The sequence below is a fragment of the Esox lucius genome, chromosome 9 (genome assembly GCF_011004845.1).
Source record: "Esox lucius isolate fEsoLuc1 chromosome 9, fEsoLuc1.pri, whole genome shotgun sequence".
Lineage (NCBI taxonomy): Eukaryota > Metazoa > Chordata > Actinopteri > Esociformes > Esocidae > Esox > Esox lucius.
Window position 1 is genome coordinate 2,128,342 of NC_047577.1, and position 20,574 is coordinate 2,148,915.

Here is a 20,574-nt window from a genome sequence, read left to right on the forward strand (position 1 = left end):
GGAACTGAGAACAACATTTAAGGATCATTGGGAAATGGTCTGATGCCAGGAATGAAACCATTACTGAACACAGACAGTGTTTTTACACCACCTGAACTTCCATCCCTCCATCCTCTCCTTTCCTCTCTCCTCTCCTTTCCTCTCTCCTCTCCTTTCCTCTCTCCTCTCCTTCCTCTCCTCTCTCCTCTCCTTTCCTCTCTCCTCTCCTTCCTCTCTCCTCTCCTTTCCTCTCTCCTCTCCTTTCCTCTCTCCTCTCCTTCCTCTCTCTTCTCCTTTCCTCTCTCCTCTCCTTCCTCTCTCATCTCAAAAATTCAACACTGCTGTTGTTTGCTCCTTGGGGTTTAAGGCCGGGTGTCTCTGTAAAGCACTTTGTGACAACTGCTGTTGTAAAAAGCGCTTTATAAATAAATTTTGATTGATTGATTGATCTCCTTTCCTCTCGCCTCTCCTTCCAATCTCCTCTCCTTTCCTCTCTCCTCTCCTTCCTCTCTCCTCTCCTCTCTCCTCTCTCCTCTTTCCCCCCCGGTTATTCTGTCAGTCTTTTTCCGATGCCTACATGTTTACACAGTCTGTATCCTGACAACACACACACACATTATCACAACCACCCACACACACACAGGCAAGCTCTCTGCCACAAAAACACACATGCTTACTGCAGCACACACACACACACAGGCAAGCTCTTTGTCACAAAAACACACATGCTTACTGCAGCACACACACACACACCGCACACACTTTCTACCAATAACACACACACACACACAAGCAAGCTCTCTGCCACAAAAACACACATGCTTACTGCAGCGCACACACACACACACACTTCCTGCCCCAAACACACACACACTTTCTCTCGGCCACACACTTACCCACACTCTTCCACAGACACAAACACACGCTCCTTGCCACACACACACACACACACACACACGCAAGCTCTATGCCACAAAAACACACATGCTTACTGCAGCACACACACACACGAACACACACATACACGCACACACACACAGATTCTCCCTGCCAGACAGTGGTGGATAATGCAGCATTTAACTATGAGGAGGGGAGAACATAGACCACAACCATTAGACTGACGCAGGAAAACATCCATTTACTGTTGGCATCACCACACACACACACACACACACATACACACACACACGCATACACACACACACATTCACACACACACACACACACACACACACACACGCATACACACACACACACACAGAGACTATCAACTGTATCTTTGGAAATGTACGTATGTTTGAAGGACCTGTTGGATATGATGGCGGCTGGCCAATTGTCTGCCTGAATGGAAATAACTCGGAATCTGAGAGACAACACACACTTTGCCACACACATACACACACACGTACATACCCACTTTCCTCTCCCACCCTTTCTCCCTTGATCCTCCCCTTTTCTCGCTCTCCATCATACTTTTCCCCCCTTCCCTCTCTCTCTCCCTCTCTCTCTCTCCCTTTCTCTCTCTCTCACCCTCTCTCTCCCTCTCTCTCTCTCTTTCCCCCTCTCTCTCTCTCCCTCTCTCTCTTTCCCTCTCTCTCTCTCTCCCTCTCTCTCTTTCCCTCTCTCTCTCTTTCCCTCTCTCTCTTTCCCTCTCTCTCTTTCCCTCTCTCTCTCTTTCCCTCTCTCTCTCTTTCCCTCTCTCTCTTTCCCTCTCTCTCTCTTTCCCTCTCTCTCTCTTTCCCTCTCTCTCTGTGGTTGACAATACCCAGGTATTTGATGTGTGTATGTTAAATTAGTGTTTGTCTGTCTTGCTCTAGGAGCTTTAGCCTCCCCAGTAATTACAGTTATCAAATGACGCCCTAGGAGAACCGGCAACACGGTTTACAGGAGAACCGGCAACACGGTTTACAGGAGAACCGGCAACACGGTTTACAGGAGAACCGACAACACGGTTTACAGGAGAACCGACAACACGGTTCACAGGAGAACCAGCAACACGGTTTACAGGAGAACCGACAACACGGTTTACAGGAGAACCGGCAACACGGTTTACAGGAGAACCGACAACACGGTTCACAGGAGAACCAGCAACACGGTTTACAGGAGAACCGACAACACTGTTTACAGGAGAACCGACAACACTGTTTACAGGAGAACCGACAACACAGTTTACAGGAGAACCGGCAACACGGTTTACAGGAGAACCGGCAACACAGTTTAAAGGAGATCTGACAACACGGTTTACAGGAGTACCGACAACATGGTTTATTGGAGAACTGGCAACACGGACTACAGGATAACCGGCAACACGGTTTACAGGATGACCGGCATTACATTTACAGGAGAACTGTCAACATGGTCTACAGAAGAACCGGCAACATGGTTTACAGGAGAACTGGCAACATGGTTTACAGGAGAACCGGCAACATGGTTTACAGGAGAGAACCAAGAGACAGTGAACTGGAATAATACGTGTTCCTCCTTCTGAAAAGAATGAACCATTAGGCATGAACAACACTCATCTGATACCTGAGGACTCTGAACAACCAAACACATACACACACAGATCACTCATATGTACAGACTTACACACACGCCAACTCTCAAACATACACCAGGGAGCTCACAGCAGGTTCTGGTCAAACTTAGACGTTTGACAAAGTCCCTAAAGTGTTGATTTTAGTTTTTTAAACCTGCCACTAAAGGCAGCAATGAGCACAATTAACTTGCGCGCATCCGTTTCCTCTGATGTGGCTTTCATAATTTTTTTAATAGAAAATACTTGGTTGTAAATATGTGTTGAATAGTAAAAAACAAACCATGCAATCATTACTTCTTGGAAATATTTCTGACAGTCATTTTGAAGTGGTATTAAGTCATTACCCAGGAAGAGCTGCCATCTGGTGGAATCTGGCAGTGACGTGACCACGGAAAGGTTTGTGACAGACTTCAGTGGGTTCCAAAGGGAAGTGATTTGGTGTGAAATTGGTCAAACTCCTTCAAGAACAGTCGGGCCAAGGCATTTCAGACTGGAACATTGTGCTTCTTCATGATCAATGACAATGTTCTCCCCCCCCAGTTTGATTAACTGCCTGGTCCACTCTGTTCAGCGAGAAACAGAGGGGTTCTGAGGAAAGTTTTATCTACCAGGAATGGGGTCATATTTGTTACAACATATTTGTTACGACGTAAAAGTTAGAGGTGGATTCGTAGGCAAAAAAAACACTCTGTTTACTACCAACCAAACATAGGGTTTACCAGAGGATGCTTACGTAACCCCAGTTTCAAGAACTAAGCAGAAGAAGGAAACATTTCAGTTGATATACCGTTAAAATGTGACCCGCGGTCGGGGGAATGTGTCTAGTCTCTGTAGCTACTATTTAGAAGTACCAGAACCAATGATGCTTGTTATCTCATGACAGATCCACGGTACAAATTCTTTATTCACCATTTATGCCCTTGATGCAGTCTGTAAGAGATTAGTGTGCTACTCTATAGATCAAAGTCAAATTGTTTAAAACCTTTCTCAGCATGATTTAACTTCTAAGTGGTCAATCTGTAACATTAAGAAATCATGTCATAGTTTCATATTCTGGTGTCTGGTGATGAGGGGATAACACACCCCCAGTGGAGGGGATAACACCCCCAGTGGATGGGATAACACAACCCCAGTGGAGGGGATAACACACCCCCAGTGGAGGGGATAACACACCCTCAGTGGAGGGGATAACACACCCCCAGTGGAGGGGATAACACACCCCCAGTGGAGGGGATAACGCACCCCCAGTGGAGGGGATAACGCACCCCCAGTGAAGGGGATAACAAACCCCCAGTGGAGGAGATAACATACCCCCAGTGGAGGGGATAACACACCCCCAGTGGAGGGGATAACACACCCCCAGTGAAGGGGATAACGAACCCCCAGTGGAGGGGATAATGCACCCCCAGTGGAGGGGATAACACACCCCCAGTGGAGAGGATAACGCACCCCCAGTGGAGGGGATAACGCACCCCCAGTGGAGGGGATAACGCACCCCCAGTGGAGGGGATAACACACCCCCAGTGGAGGGGATAACGCACCCCCAGTGGAGGGGATAACACACCCCCAGTGGAGGGGATAATGCACCCCCAGTGGAGGGGATAACGAACCCCCAGTGGAGGAGATAACACACCCCCAGTGGAGGGGATAACACACCCCCAGTGAAGGGGATAACGAACCCCCAGTGAAGGGGATAATGCACCCCCAGTGAAGGGGATAATGAACCTCCAGTGGAGGGAATTACACCATCCCAACTTGGGAATCTGAAGATAAAAAATACTGTTTGTCACAGCAAACATGCTGAATGTCCCTTTTTAGTGCTTTACTTGAAGACAGAGCTGTCAACAGTGCATGTTTTGAAGCTGCAGCTGTGCAGATCTAGTGCTTGACTTGAGGCTGGAGCTGGGCAGAGTTAATGCTTGGCTTGAAATTATAGCTGTCCACTGGCACCTCAATTGTTTTAAGAGATGCATAATGGCTCCTCTAACTCAATTTGCTGATCACTGGCGCAGTTTGACATACATCACAACAAAGATTGATCAATGCCAAAGGAAGGCAGTGTCTGATTACAGTTACCGCTAGTTGTGAATCCACTGCCAGTAGACTTGAGAAGGACATACTTTTTCAAGGTCTCAAAAGATGGATTCCTTCTCAGAACTTAATCACATCCTCAAGTTGTATTCTAGCTTGTCCTTATCTCATTCATTATATCAGGGAAGCATTTTATAAAGGCAGGATTTTACGTTGTTTTGTGAAGACAGTTTTGTATATAATTTTATAAAAACAGTATTTTATACCATTTAATTTAGACAGTATTTCATACCATTTAATTTAGACAGTATTTCATATAAGTTTATACTGACAGTGTTTCACATCATTTTATAAAGACATTGTTTCACATCATTTTATACTGACAGTGTTTCACATCATTTTATAAAGACAGTGTTTCACATCATTTTATAAAGACAGTGTTTCACATCATGTTATAAAGACAGTGTTTTACAGTCAATTTCAACAATCAGTGATGGTTTGGGGTGCCATGTCATCTGCTGGTGTTGGTCCACTGTGTTTTCTGAGGTCCAAGGTCAACGCAGCCGTCCACCAGGAAGTTTTAGAGCACTTCATGCTTCCTGCTGCTGACCAACTTTATGGAGATGCAGATTTCATTTTCCAACAGGACTTGGCACCTGCACACAGTGCCAAAGCTCCCAGTACCTGGTTTAAGGACCATGGTATCCCTGTTCTTAATTGGCCTGCAAACTCGCCTGACCTTAACCTTATAGAAAATCTATGGGGTATTGTGAAGAGGAAGAAGCGATACACCAGACCCAACAATGCAAAAGAGCGGAAGGCCACTATCAGAGCAACCTGGGCTCTCATAACACCTGAGCAGTGCCACAGACTGATCGACTCCATGCCACGCCGCATTGCTGCAGTAATTCAGGCAAAAGGAGCCCCAACTAAGTATTGAGTGCTGTACATACTCATACTTTTCATGTTCATACTTTTCAGTTGGCCGACATTTCTACTAATATTTTTTTTTTATTGGTCTTAAGTAATATTCAAATTTTCTGAGATACTGAATTTGGGATTTTCATTAGTTGTCAGTTATAACCATCACAATGAAAATAAATAAACATTTGAAATATATCAGTAATGAATGAATATAATATACAAGTTTCACTTTTTGAATGGAATTACTGAAATAAATCAACTTTTTGATGATATTCTAATTTTATGACCAGCACCTGTATATACATGTGTGTATGGATGTACATGTTTGTATGTGTATATGTGTGTATGCGTACATGTTTTTATGTGTATATACATGTGTGTGTGTGTATATGTTTGTATTTGTGTGTGTTTCTGTGTTTGTTTGTGTACATTTGTGTATTGATTGTACCCACTCCGTTGAGGAATGCAGATCAATGTCAACAACATCCAGAGATACCGGAAGAACAAATGGAGAGAAGAGAGAGAAATGGAGAGGGAGACAGGAAGAAATGAAGAGAGGGAGAGAGGGAGAGATGAAGAGAGGGAGAGATGAAGAGAGGGAGAGATGAAGAGATGAAGAGATGAAGAGAGGGAGAGGAGAGAGGGAGAGGAGAGAGGGAGAGGAGGAATAGTATCTTATTGATCTGTCATCCTCTTGTTAATTTGATTTGGTTGTGAAATCTGTACATGCTGAAAAGTGACTATAATTGACAAAGTGACATCTGTGGTTTGAACTTGTCTCATCATGAATCTCTTTGCCCCTCCCACAGAGCCATCTCATTGGATAACCAGTTGGTTGTCTTGGCGACCAGTGCAGCTGACGCGGGGCGGTACTACGTACAAGCAGTCAACGAGTTGACTGGACAGAACCACACCTCTCCGTCTGTGGTCCTCAACATGACTGGTAGGAAAACACACACACACTACATACATACCTGTTAATACACACACACACACACACACTACATACATACCTATTAACACACACACACACACTACATACATACCTATTAACATACACACACACACACACTACATACATACCTATAAACACACACACACACACTACATACCTATAAACACACACTACATACATACCTATAAAAACACACACTACATACATACCTATAAACACACACACTACATACATACCTATAAAAACACACACTACATACATACCTATAAACACACACTACATACATACCTATAAACACACACACACTACATACATACCTATAAACACACACTACATACATACCTATAAAAACACACACTACATACATACCTATAAACACACACACACTACATACATACCTATAAACACACACTACATACATACCTATAAACACACACACTACATACATACCTATAAACACACACACACTACATACATACCTATAAACACACACACACTACATACATACCTATAAACACACACACACACACCCACACACACTACATACATACCTATAAACTCACACACACTACATACATACCTATAAACACACACACTACATACATACCTATAAACACACACACACTACATACATACCTATAAACACACACACACACACCCACACACACTACATACATACCTATAAACTCACACACACTACATACATACCCATTTCAAAATCCAGAACTTTTTTGCTTTCATTTTACTACGCTGACTTTCTCCCACACTATTTTTCCAGTTTGTAATGTCCTGTCAAAAACACTGAGGTAATGGCTGAATGGACTCACTGGAACCACTGATTGGTCACGCACACACTACATACATACCCATAAACGTAGAATGAGGAGGTTCTGTCTGGAACCACTGCTTTGTCAGGGTTCTAACATCAACAAGATAGACTACTTTTTATGTTGGTTTTTGGTGTGATTGAACATATTCATTTATTACAGTTTACAAATGAGAGGTTTACATTTAAGTAACAAATAAATTACACAAGGATTATTTTGTATCTTCTAACCAAAATATTTGAAATATGTATCTGTAGATTAATAAATCTATAGACACTGCTATTTCTGTGAGATAGACACCATCTGCTGGGTGGTCTTTGGGAGATGGATGCTCTGCTAGGGGGATCCTTTGGAGATATACATTCTCTGGTAAGGGGATCTCTGGGAGATAGACTGGGGGGAGCTGGGGGGATCTCTGGGACATATACTCTCCGCTGGGGGGATCTCTGGGAGATAGACTCTCCGCTGGTGGGGATCTCTGGGAGATAGATTATCTGCTTGGGAGATCTCTGGGAGATAGACTCTCCACTGTGGGGATCTCTCTGAGATAGATTCTTTGCTTGGGGGATCTCTGGGAGATAGATTCTCTGCTTGGGGGATCTCTGGGAGATAGATTCTCTGCTTGGTGGATCTCTGGGAGATAGATTCGCTGCTTGGGGGATCTCTGGGAGATTGATTCGCTGCTTGGGGGATCTCTGGGCTTCAAATGTAGTCATCCTGTTGTATCTTTGGCCATTTATCACAACAACAACTTCTCTTTATTCCTTTCCTTCTTGATATACAAATATTCAAAAAAAGTATGTTGATGGTTTAATGGTCAGAAGATGTGTCATTTGGATGTATGGTTCAAGAGAAAACCTTTTGTAAAGATTTTCTAAAATGTCCAAAATGACAGAAAATTCATAATCCAAGTCACTATATGAGCCCATGAGGTAGATTTGTTCAGCATGAGGCTAGGACCCCTACATACTGGGTCAATAGGTCAAACTGGGCTTCACTTAGGAGGGACAATCGGTGACATTAACCCTCTGAGTACTACGCTTAAAATGTTTGGGTGTCACTACTTTTATATTTGGGCTCATAAACAATATGTAATGTGAATCAATCATTGTGTATTTGGCATCAAATTATTCCAAATTACCTCAGCTAATATAAGCTTGCATGTTAATGTTCTTGTAAGGTACTGTTTTAGGGGAAAATGCACAATTAAGTAAATAATTTCATAAGCAAAATCAGATTTTTTCTATATATCATTGAATTCTGACCATAACACACCCATATGGAGTGATACTCCCAATACAAATGTTCTGTGCAAACACAATGCACATTTGTGTAAGAAAAGGCTTCACAATGAATGTGAACAGAAAAATGAAATAATTTGCCTTTTGTCCAACATGTTTTTGACACAATTTTTCATTGAAATCAACCACCCCGGTACCTCAACCCAAAAACATTCCAAAAACACTTTTCAAACCCTTTTTCTTACACAAATATGCATTGTATCACAATAAATGTGAACAGAACTATTAAATAATAATTTACCTTATGTGCATACAGGACAATATGATTATGACACCCATAATTATTTTCTATATGATTGAATTCAGACCACACACAGCCATGTGAAACAGATCTCCCATTCCAAATACGCAAAGCAGACAATATCTATAATGGTCACATTTGTATTACATTATTTCATGATAAATAGGTTATTAGATATTACTTACCAGACTGTACTTGCGTTAGCATTAGCCTGTTGTTAGCATTCGTCCTTTGTTGTCTGGTAACTCAGCTATCCAACGTTTGATAACCATAACGGACTATGGCTACATTTAGTAAAAGTGTTTTTACGTTTTGCCATTTTATACTAATAATAATACTTATAAAACTGTTGAAAACACAAATCCTTTCTTTGTCTTTTCAACAAGTTAGCGTTACGCAAGGACACAATGCTAAAACGTTCGCTAATGCTAAGTTAGCATGCTAACTAAGCTGACATACTGCTACAACCTCTTCTACAGTCAGAATGAGCAAATGAAGAAAACAAAACTTACGTCCCACCCAGCAACCTTATGACTGGATCAAACACGCAACAGATACCTTCCCCAGATTGGGTAAAATAAACTATTCTGCATGGCAACAGCCTTCCATTGGATGCTGTCACTCAACAGCCCATCCATTGGTCAGGTGCACAAGGTTTTGGTTTCATTTGGACAGGATGACAACAACAAGGAAATATGCCAAGTAAACACAAAGCGCATCTGCGTTTTCATCGGACTCTCGTTGAAACAGCAAAGTAAACAGAATCTCTCTATTACAAACCGTTTTGAAAATATGTAATACTATGTAATTGTTATGCAAATACGCCCCGGGCGTGGGCGCTACCGCCTAATCCGTCCTCAGAGGGTTAAGTTGACCTGGTTACTGATGGACGGCCGTTTTGGTGGAACAAATTACCAGCCTTTTTCATGCAGGGATATTGGATGTTTTCCAGGCATTGGCCTTGTGAGCCCCTAATAATGAATGAAGTAGGCCAAGACAGAGCAGTGATTACAGGTAGACCTGGGTAGCGCAGGTGATCACAGGTACACCTAGACAGAGCAGTGATCACAGGTACACCTAGACAGAGCAGTGATTACAGGTACATTTGGACAGAGCAGTGATCACAGGTAGGCCAAGACAGAGCAATGATCACAGGTAGGCCAAGACGGAGCAGTAATCACTGGTAGACCTAGAAAAAGCAGTTGATCACAGGTAGACAGAGTAGGTGATCACAGGTAGATCTAGGCAGCAGGTGATCACAGGTCCACCTAGACAGAGCATTGATCACAAGTAGACCTAGACAGAGCAGTGATCACAGGTAGGCCAAGACAGAGCAGTGGTCACAGGTAGACCTATACAGAGCAGTGATCACAGGTAGGCCGTGACAGAGCAGTGGTCACAGGTAGGCCGAGACAGAGCAGTGGTCACAGGTGGGTCCCTGTACTCTCCCTGCCTCCTCCTCTATCTCAGTATAGACCTGGTTTGCCACCTGTTAGCTCTTTAATATTCCACCATTTATCTGAAGTGGTTTAGAGAAAGAGCAACAAAGAGAGAGAGAAGTTGAGGAGAGATAGATTAGAAGAGTGGAAGAAGAGAGGGGAGGAGAGAGAAGGAGAGAGGGGAGGAGAGAGAAGGAGAGAGGGGAGGAGAGAGAAGGAGAGAGGGGGTTTAGAGAGTAGGAGAGAGGGGAGGAGAGAGAAGGAGAGAGGGGAGGAGAGAGAAGGAGAGAGGGGAGGAGAGAGAAGTACATAGAGTGGGCGTGAGAGAAGTAGAGGGAGTGGATGATTGAGAGAGGAGAGAGAGATGATGGAGTTAGTTAGTTATCTGGTGGCTGTATGGTGTTTTAATTACTCTGTCTTTATGGGCTGGCTGCACACTGTGCTCTCTACTTTCTCTCTCTCTCTCTCTCACACACACAATCCCACACGCACACACACACACACACGCTATGCAGTCCTCCCGTGAGGGGTAAAGACATCATAAGGATTCTTGACTCAACAGCCTTGGGCTATAAACCTCTGCTCTGTCTGTGTGTCCTTGGCCTCCCTTGTTAGAGAGCACCGATCATGAATTGTTTGGGTGTGTGCATGTGTTTCTGTGTGTGTCAGGGTGTGTGTGTGTGTGTGTGTGTGTGTGTGTGTGTGTGTGACAGAGAGAGAGAGAGAGAGAGAGTCTTTGAGGTGGAAATAGTTGCAGAGTAAAATGAGATTTTAAATTAGTCTAGGGAGGTGTTCACGACAGACGGACGATGAGATGCACACACCCACACACACACACACACACACTGTCACACACACACACACTGTCTCACACACTCACACTGTCACACACACACACTGTCACACACACACACACTGTCACACACACACACACTGTCACACACACACACACACACAGAAACATACTTCTTCTTGCTCTCCCTCCATTAAAGCGGATCAGAAGACAGCAGTTTATAGCTGTCAGTCAAAGCTAGTCTTTTGAAATGTCATCTCCTTCTCTACTTCTCTGTTACTTTCTGTAGTTTCCGCAGAATAAATGAGCTTTTTCCCTTCTTTGATTCCTACATTTCACAAACGAATGGCAGCAGAGAAAGTGAAGGAGATAGAGATAGAGAGAGAGAGAGAGAGATAGGGAAACATTAAAACATATCTAGTAAAAGGAACTGTTAATGTGGTGATAGATGTGTAACCTGATCATCTTGTCGACCAGGAAGCAGCAGACTTTCCTTTACGCTCCAACCACTGGGCTGCTACATGTCATGACAGTGATATGGGTTCCTATTGGACAGCTTGTTGTGATGTCATAACATTAATTATGGATTCCTATTGGACAGCTTGTTGTGATGTCATAACATTAATTATGGATTCCTATTGGACAGCTTGTTGTGATGTCATAACATTAATTATGGATTCCTATTCTTGACCTTGATAATGGACTCCTTTTTTGCGCTGTTTTGTGAGGTCATGACCTTGATAATGTTTTGCTTTTGGGAACTCTTGTCTGTTTGCCTGCAGTGTGTGAAATAATGTAAGTGTATGTGTGTGTGTTTGCATTCTGTGTGTCTGTAATTGCCGCGGGGTGTTGCAGAGAACGGCAGGAGGTGAAGATCTGTACACCCTAATTAATTATGCTTCATCCCTCTCTTTCTGTCTGTGTCCTGTCTCTCCCTAAGTCTTTCTAATCTCTCTCTCCCACTCCTCTCTCTTCCCTCTGTCTCTCCTCTCTTTGTCCCCTTTGTCTCTTTCATCAGTCTCCATCTCTGTCTCTCCTCTCTTTGTCCCCTTTGTCTCTTTCATCAGTCTCCATCTCTGTCTCTCCTCTCTCCCTCTCTTCTCCTCTCTTTCCATTCTCTCTATCTTTGTCCCCTTTGTCTCTTTCATTTGTCTCCAGCTCTGTCTCTCCTCGCTCCCTCTCTTCTCCTCCTGTCTTTCCCTCAGTTTGACTAGTAGGTCTGACAGAGGAGTCTCAGTTTGGCTAGTAGGTCTGACAGAGGAGTCAGTGATTGATTAGTAGGTCTGACAGAGGAGTCAGTGATTGATTAGTAGGTCTGATAGAGGAGTCAGTGATTGATTAGTAGGTCTGATAGAGGAGTCAGTGATTGATTAGTAGGTCTGATAGAGGAGTCAGTGATTGATTAGTAGGTCTGATAGAGGAGTCAGTGATTGATTAGTAGGTCTGACAGAGGAGTCAGTGATTGATTAGTAGGTCTGACAGAGGAGTCAGTGATTGATTAGTAGGTCTGATAGAGGAGTCAGTGATTGATTAGTAGGTCTGATAGAGGAGTCAGTGATTGATTAGTAGGTCTGATAGAGGAGTCAGTGATTGATTAGTAGGTCTGATAGAGGAGTCAGTGATTGATTAGTAGGTCTGATAGAGGAGTCAGTGATTGATTAGTAGGTCTGATAGAGGAGTCAGTGATTGATTAGCCCTCCTGGTGGGATGCCTGTCAGCTCTCATCCACTCCACTGGTCTATGAAGCATTAAAGGTCAGTAATGAAGAAAGGTCAGGTGGGCTTCCAGTCAGAGATGCTTTATTGACAAAGACAAGCGCAGACAAAACAGACAACAAGGCAGAGAAGAACTGATGCCTGGGAGATTTGTAATGCACTTCTAAAACTGACTTTGTTGTGAATCCATTAATAGCTGGTTTTATGTAGTACTTTGTTGGACAAGGGCAAGTTCAAATTCCACATTCAAAGTGTTAGGTTTGATTAGGCCATTATCAACTTTGACTCCAGGTGATTAATTCAAGCACTAGGTCAGATTGAGTGTGTCAGTGACAGGAATGTTCTGGAGGCTGGCCTTGACCTTGGGAGGATACTTCCTGGATTAAACTCATTGGTTTCTCCCAAAGACTTAATTTCCAAACAAGCTGCAGGATAACCTCACAATCTGTGATAGTAAAGAAAGTCACTGTCCATTTGAGCTTCCGGACAAAGCTGGTTAAATGAATAGGTCAGAGTAGAAACAGAGGATCTTAAAGTATGAATTATCAAATAGTCACAGAGGCGTGTTCAAATCTGTTGACATTGATAATGCATTGTGGGCTGTATCACCCTGCCTCTGTCTGGGCCTTTAATTCAATTCAGTAGCAGACCTTACAGCTGTCAATCATTTCAGTAACTTTTTACTGTGTAATCAATGTCTTTACTGTGTAATAAATGTTGTTACCGTGTAATAAGTGTAATTAATGTATAATAAATGTCATTGTATTTTCAGGTTTTGCTGTGGAATCATCATGTTGTGGGTATAAATGGATTGGGGACACAAACATTTTAGAAAACCTGCTTTAGCCCTGTGATTCAGTAAAAGTAGTTTTTTTCATGATTGCACCTATTTAAATGATGGAGAGTCATTAGAAGTGTTGAGTTTTCATGAACGGTCCATTGACTTAAAGTCAGCAAATCTTAGGGTTTGATTAATGCTATTCATCTGGGATTCGGTAAAAAATTTAAATGTTACAGGGTTTGATTGATGTTATTCATCTAGGATTCTGTAACAAATAAAAATGTTACAGGGTTTGATTAATGTTATTCATCTGAGATTCTGTAACAAATACAAATCTTACAGGGTTTGATTCATGTTATTAATCTGGGATTCTGTAACAAATGCGCAGAGTTTGAGCAATTCTGGAGAAAAAAAATATATGAATAATCTTTATGTCGCCCTAAGAGTTCTGCAAAGTTTGTTGATTTTTATTCCAAACGATTCAGCTGTGATAGCTGCCGAAAGTGCTTCACAACATAATAACTCCTGGTTGCAAAGAAACACACAATCAATATATCCTCGGTTTGTATATACTCATTTGCTAAATGTTCTAGAACTTGACTTTCTCGCTTTAAAAATGTCTCTGTCGTTCTGTAGGGAAATAATGTAATTGAATCACTTTTTTTTAGAAAGCCATGGAAACCTGAAGGTGGTGAATGGGGTGTGTGAACCTTCAGTTGCGACGGTGTATACAGAATACACAAACTCTGACTCATGCCCTGGGGCTTGTCCTGAAGCCGGGATAGAGAGTTCAGTTATAGCTAGACTTGGAGGGATGTATTCTTGTGTATCTCTGTGTACGTGCAGTTTGTGTCAGAGAGAAATAGAAAGAGTTGGATGAAGAGGATGTAGAGAGTAAATTGTTCCTGGATATAAATGATGTAGTTGAAATCGGGACATAAAACACAGATTTAAGGGCCATATGCCCCCTTTAAGAAGACAAGGTAGAGACAAAGAGTGTGTGTGTGTGTGTCTGTGTGACTGCGTGTGTGTGTGTCTGTGTGAGTGCGTGTGTGTGTGTGTGTGTTTGTGTTTGAGAGAGAGTGTGCAGTATGGATGTGTGTGGTTTTTTGTGTTGGGTGCTCTATGTACCTTCGATGTCTGTCTGACATTCTGCCTACCTGTCTGTCAGTCCATAGACACTGTGTTGTTGACCTCTAAAAGCAAACTCCACAGCTACAGAAACATGGCAAACGATACTCGGCTGAGAGTAGCAGAGTCTGATTAGATGTACAGTCAGGAATGTTTGTCAGAAGACTGCCTGGTGATCCTAATGGATGTTGATGGTATGGACGTTACATCTACCAAGGGTCCATCACTTCCAGAACACATCTGAGCAATGGATCTGTTGGTTCCCAAGGGTCTATCACTTCCAGAACACATCTGAACAATGGATCTGTTGGTTCCCAAGGGTCTATCACTTCCAAAACACATCTGAACAATGGATCTGTTGGTTCCCAAGGGTCTATCACTTCCAGAACACATCTGAACAATGGATCTGTTGGTTCCCAAGGGTCTATCACTTTCAGAACACATCTGAACAATGGATCTATTGGTTCCCAAGGGTCTATCACTTCCAAAACACATCTGAACAATGGATCTGTTGGTTCCCAAGGGTCTATCACTTCCAGAACACCTCTGAACAATGGATCTGTTGCATCTGGTTCTCGGTCACCACGGCACGTATGGACAGAGATGATTGCTCATTACACTGGATACACACTAAGACATAGCTGTGACATGACTGTTGAATCACTGGTTTATTCTTTCCCGCTAGGATTACAGCTGACCAGGAAATTAGTGTGTCTGTGTTAGGGTTGCATGATATCGCAAATATCTGACTTTGCAATATTTGGTTTTTCTGCGATATATATTGCAATATGAAAAATACAGGATGTATTCAGAAAGGGCTTTGGCTATCAACCTGACCGTATGTATCCTTCATTCTTCCTCAGCCCCATCCTCTACAATTACAATTTATGAAACTTCAGGACATTTTTATATTTCAGAACAGGTTGCTGGGTATTAATATGTAACAGTAATACTATAGCAGTAGCAACAGAAGTCAAATAGAATGCGCAATTGGGCATAACTTACCAACTGCAAGAAGCAGGCTATGGCCAAAGTTAATTGGTTAATTTAGCGAAGTGAAGTATTATTGAATCTGTGATTTCTCTCTGCCGTTTGGAACCTTTCTCGTATGGTGTAATACTGGCAAATGGATCCGAAATAGATTTTTGCTTTGGACGGCATTGAAATGATTTGCACTCATCATACGAGTTGTGGTGCCGCCTTAAATGATCAAACACATTGGTCGTGTTGCCTCGTGTTGTGGCCACAATTGCAAGGCACTCTCTACTAAGTACCTGTTTTTGGTCAACATCATCCTCTCTGTAGCTGAAATATTTCCATATAATTGACGATACATTTATTTTTGCAACCAAATTCTCAATTTCTGTCTTTTTTGCCTGTTCCTCGCTCACCATTTCGTCACGCTCAAGTAGAGCCTGCATGTCAACCAAGTGCACCAACGAACGTGTTTAAAATAATAATTATAATAAACTGTGTATCCAGTAACCCCTGAATCTGAGGAAATTACATTATATCAGACAGATATAATGCTGGTTTTCCATTTGATAAAAAGATATATTGTAGACTGATTTATGTTTACCTTACTAAATCACACGTTCTGCCATGGAACTATTGCGGATGCGTACACCAATAGGTTAGTGTGTCCAAACATTTCATTGGTACTATAAATGATAATAATAATCAATATTGTCTGCCCGGAAGTTATAGAGAAGATTATCAAGATAATAAAAAATTAAATTAACACACAAACAACAGTAACATAAAACATAAAAAGTAACATGTTATTCTGTCAGACAATGTCCTCTTTTTATGTCAGGAAGAAATGTAGTGTACTGCCAAAACACAGCTCCTCCCCCAAAAGGATATTTGTTGTGTTCTGCCAAAACACAGCCCCTCCCCCAAAATAATAGTTTTAGTGATCTGCAAAAACACAGCCCCTCCCCCAAAATAATAGTTGTGGTGTTCTGCCAATACACAGCTCCTCCCCCCAAAATATTGTTGAACTGAATAGTTGTAGCGTTCTACCGGTACTCATTGGGGAGGTCTATGATTTTTTACACTGTCAGGAAATGCAGCGTTCCCAGGTTATGCTGTGGTACAGTGATTGCACAGTCTATCCTCTTCAGGGGTTTTCAGGTTTTCCTGTGCCTATCCTTCCCAATCGCAAGGCTATAGTCACTGAGCCTGTTTTCTCTCTCGCTTTCACTCTCTCTCTCTAAAATAAGTCTATTTGAGGATTTATAATTGAAACTGGTCAACTGAAAAGATTGACGGCCTGACTGAGTTATGGACGTGAAGTGTGTGTGTTTGTGTGTGTGTGTGTGTGTGTGTGTGTGTGTGTGAAGGAGAGAGAAAGAGAAACAAGTATACCAAGCAAATAATAGCCCCTTAAATTGAAATTGAGAAAGAGAGAAGAGAATGTTTCTCATTAGAATCATGAAGCAGAAAGAAGTAAAACTAAACAGGGAAACAGTCTTCGGAAAGTTAATAAATAAATTACATTTGAATCACTAATGACTTTTCCTCATGTTTAATTATAATCCCGGGCATATTAGGGCAAATTAATATATCTTATATATTTTATTGATGTTGTGCATTTTCAAAATCCAAGCATTTTCTGTATTATAAATATTTTTTGTTGTTTATTTGGGGGGGGGGGGTCTGCCTGGACATAAGCAGCGTTAAGAATGTTTAGGCACCAGTACAATAAATGCACACTGACTCACTGTGCTGGAGCATGATGAGAACAGGAATCCATGCCTCCCCACCAACTCTCAATCCTTTATTTATCCAGCTATCCAACCAACGCAACCCCGAAACCCAAACAACAAAAAACTTTATGCAGATCTTAAGCAAAGTTGCTGTGTCAGTAACCCAACACTGCCAAACCTGGCTGTTCTTACTCAACACTGCCAAACATGGCTGTTCTTACCCAACACTACCAAACCTGGCTGTTCATACCCAACTTGACCAAACTTGGCTGTTCATACCCAGCCCTACCAAACCTGGCTGTTTATACCCAACCGTACCAAACTTGGCTGTTCATACCCAACCCGACCAAACTTGACTGTTCTTACCCAGCCCTACCAAACCTGACTGTTCTTACCAAACCCTACCATTCTTGGCTGTTCTTACCCAGTCCTTCCAAACTTGACTGTTCTTACCCAGCCCTACCAAACTTGGCTGTTCATACCCAACCCGACCAAACTTGGCTGTTCTTACCCAACCCTACCAAACCTGGCTGTTCATACCCAACCTGACCAAACTTGGCTGTCCTTACCCAACCCTACCAAACCTGGCTGTTCATACCCTACCCTACCAAACCTGGCTGTTCATACCCAACCTGACCAAACTTGGCTGTTCTTACCCAACCCTACCAAACCTGGCTGTTCATACCCTAGCCTACCAAACTTGCTTGCTTATTCGCAGTCACACGAGGGTTTTCGGGTGTGGCCAAGTGAGTACCACTTCTCTAATTTATCGCTGCCGTTATTCTGTATTGTCTTCATGACCGTTATTCTGGATTGTTTTCATGAACGTGGCCAGTGTCCACCTCTAAATAGAAGCGGCCGCCGCTTTCACCGCAATGGTGGAGTATGTAGCCATATGGAGCTGCAGCCCGGTCCCAAGTCCCCTGAGGCTTCTACAGAACCGCATCCATCACAGCGCCTGGTGACCAGCCAAACCTCCCCCCACCCCCCCAAACCACTCTCCTCCCAACAGCTGCATGCAGACACACCGAGTGGTGCTCAAGCCATATGCAGACACAGAGGCCCCATGCAGGCAGTGTGCATAATGCCCCCCTGAGAGGGGGTTGTTGTCAGACACTGTTGCCCCCCTACAGCAGCGCCAGTCACGCATCAGAGGTCTTAACGAGGCGCGCAGCCGAGCAGCATGGATGGTTACCAGCTTATCGTCCTCAGACATGTGGGAAATCAAAGAGGCGCCCCACCCGTTCGGGGACTCCACTAAGGAGCCTACACACTCAATCACCGCAAATATTGATCACCAACAAAGGCGGTAACGCAGGGATCACAAAGAATGATGTTCTGTTATTCCGAAGGCGTGTTGATAACCCGGCTGTTTTCAAAGTGCCGTAAACGTGCATAACATCTGATGCCAAAGAGTTTCTCTTTTTATTAACTTGTTTAAGTCTTTCGAAGCTGTGCATTGTACATTACTTATTCAGAGGCTTTGATCAGCTGGACCATGCTGCCTGATGCTGGTCAACCAAGGGAGCAAAAAGCCTTTTTTAAACCTGAAACTGGTATATAATATAGAAACTGGTATGTAATACTGAAACTGGTAACTAATACTGAAACTGGTACATAACACTGAAACTGGTATGTAATACTGAAACTGGTGCGTAACACTGAAACTAGTCCGTAATACTGAAACTGGTACTTAATAATGAAACTGGTATGTAATACTGAAACTGGTACTTTATACAGGTAAAACAAAGTACATTTTTGATCATGCACCACATCTGTGCATATCTAGGCAACTGTGTTGATGATAGATGATGGGTGATAGACGATAAATAATCAATGATAAATTATGCTTGATAGATAATGGATGATACATTATATATGGTGAATGATAGATGATGGATGATACATTGTACATGGTGAATGATAGATGATGGATGATACATTACATATGGTGAATGATAGATGATGGATGATACATTGTACATGGTGAATGATAGATGATGGATGATACATTATATATGGTGAATGATAGATGATGGATGATACATTGTACATGGTGAATGATAGATGATGGATGATACATTATATATGGTGAATGATAGATGATGGATGATACATTGTACATGGTGAATGATAGATGATGGATGATACATTATATATGGTGAATGATAGATGATGGATGATACATTGTACATGGTGAATGATAGATGATGGATGATACATTATATATAGTGAATGATAGATGATGGATGATACATTGTACATGGTGAATGATAGATGATGGATGATACATTATATATGGTGAATGATAGATGATGGATGATAGTTTATGGATGTTGGATTTTAGATGATGGATTATAGATGATGGTTGATATATTTTAGATGATGGGCAGTAGACTGTCCTTCAAAAAACATGTTGATAAACTAGCTAGTTATTGCCTTTCGTTCTGTTCCTAAAAAGCAGATCATTTTGTCTGAGCAGAAATGACCATGTATATTCTACAGAAGAGAAGTCCATGTATACTTTACAGAAGAGAAGTCCATGTATACTTTACAGAAGAGAAGTCCATGTATACTCTACAGCAGAGAAGTCCATGTATACTCTACAGAAGAGAAGTCCATGTATACTCTACAGCAGAGAAGTCCATGTATACTCTACAGAAGAGAAGTCCATGTATACTCTACAGCAGAGAAGTCCATGTATACTCTACAGAAGAGAAGTCCATGTATACTCTACAGCAGAGAAGTCCATGTATACTCTACAGAAGAGAAGTCCAAGTATACTCTACAGAAGAGAAGTCCATGTATACTCTACAGCAGAGAAGTCCATGTATACTCTACAGAAGAGAAGTCCATGTATATTCTACAGAAGAGAAGTCCATGTATATTCTACAGAAGAGAAGTCCATGTATACTCTACAGAAGAGAAGTCCATGTATACTCTATAGAATATAATAATATTGCAGACGTCTTTCATTTCCTCTTTAGACTATGATATCATCTGTGTGAATGAAGCTGCCCCTGTGTTGAAGCCACTGGATGCAGTTTATCAAAGTGCGTTACATTTCATTACAGGCAATGGGTTTTGCATCCATCAGTGCACTCTGTACCAGGAAGTAGATGGGCCCTTTTAAAGTCTTGTCGATCAATGCGTTCTCTGTGTTTTGTTTAAAGCTCTCTTGCATTAACTACCACCATACAGTATGTT

The 20,574-nt window shown here is 42.2% G+C and overlaps 1 protein-coding gene across 1 annotated transcript in view; it reads left to right on the forward strand.

The window, feature by feature from the left end:
• Positions 1 to 20,574, forward strand: part of sdk1b (sidekick cell adhesion molecule 1b) — a 283,277-nt gene that overhangs the window by 148,011 nt on the left and 114,692 nt on the right. Inside the window, 1 exon segment of the mRNA XM_034294030.1 lies at positions 6,283 to 6,416. Within this exon segment, the coding sequence (XP_034149921.1) occupies positions 6,283 to 6,416 (134 nt within the window).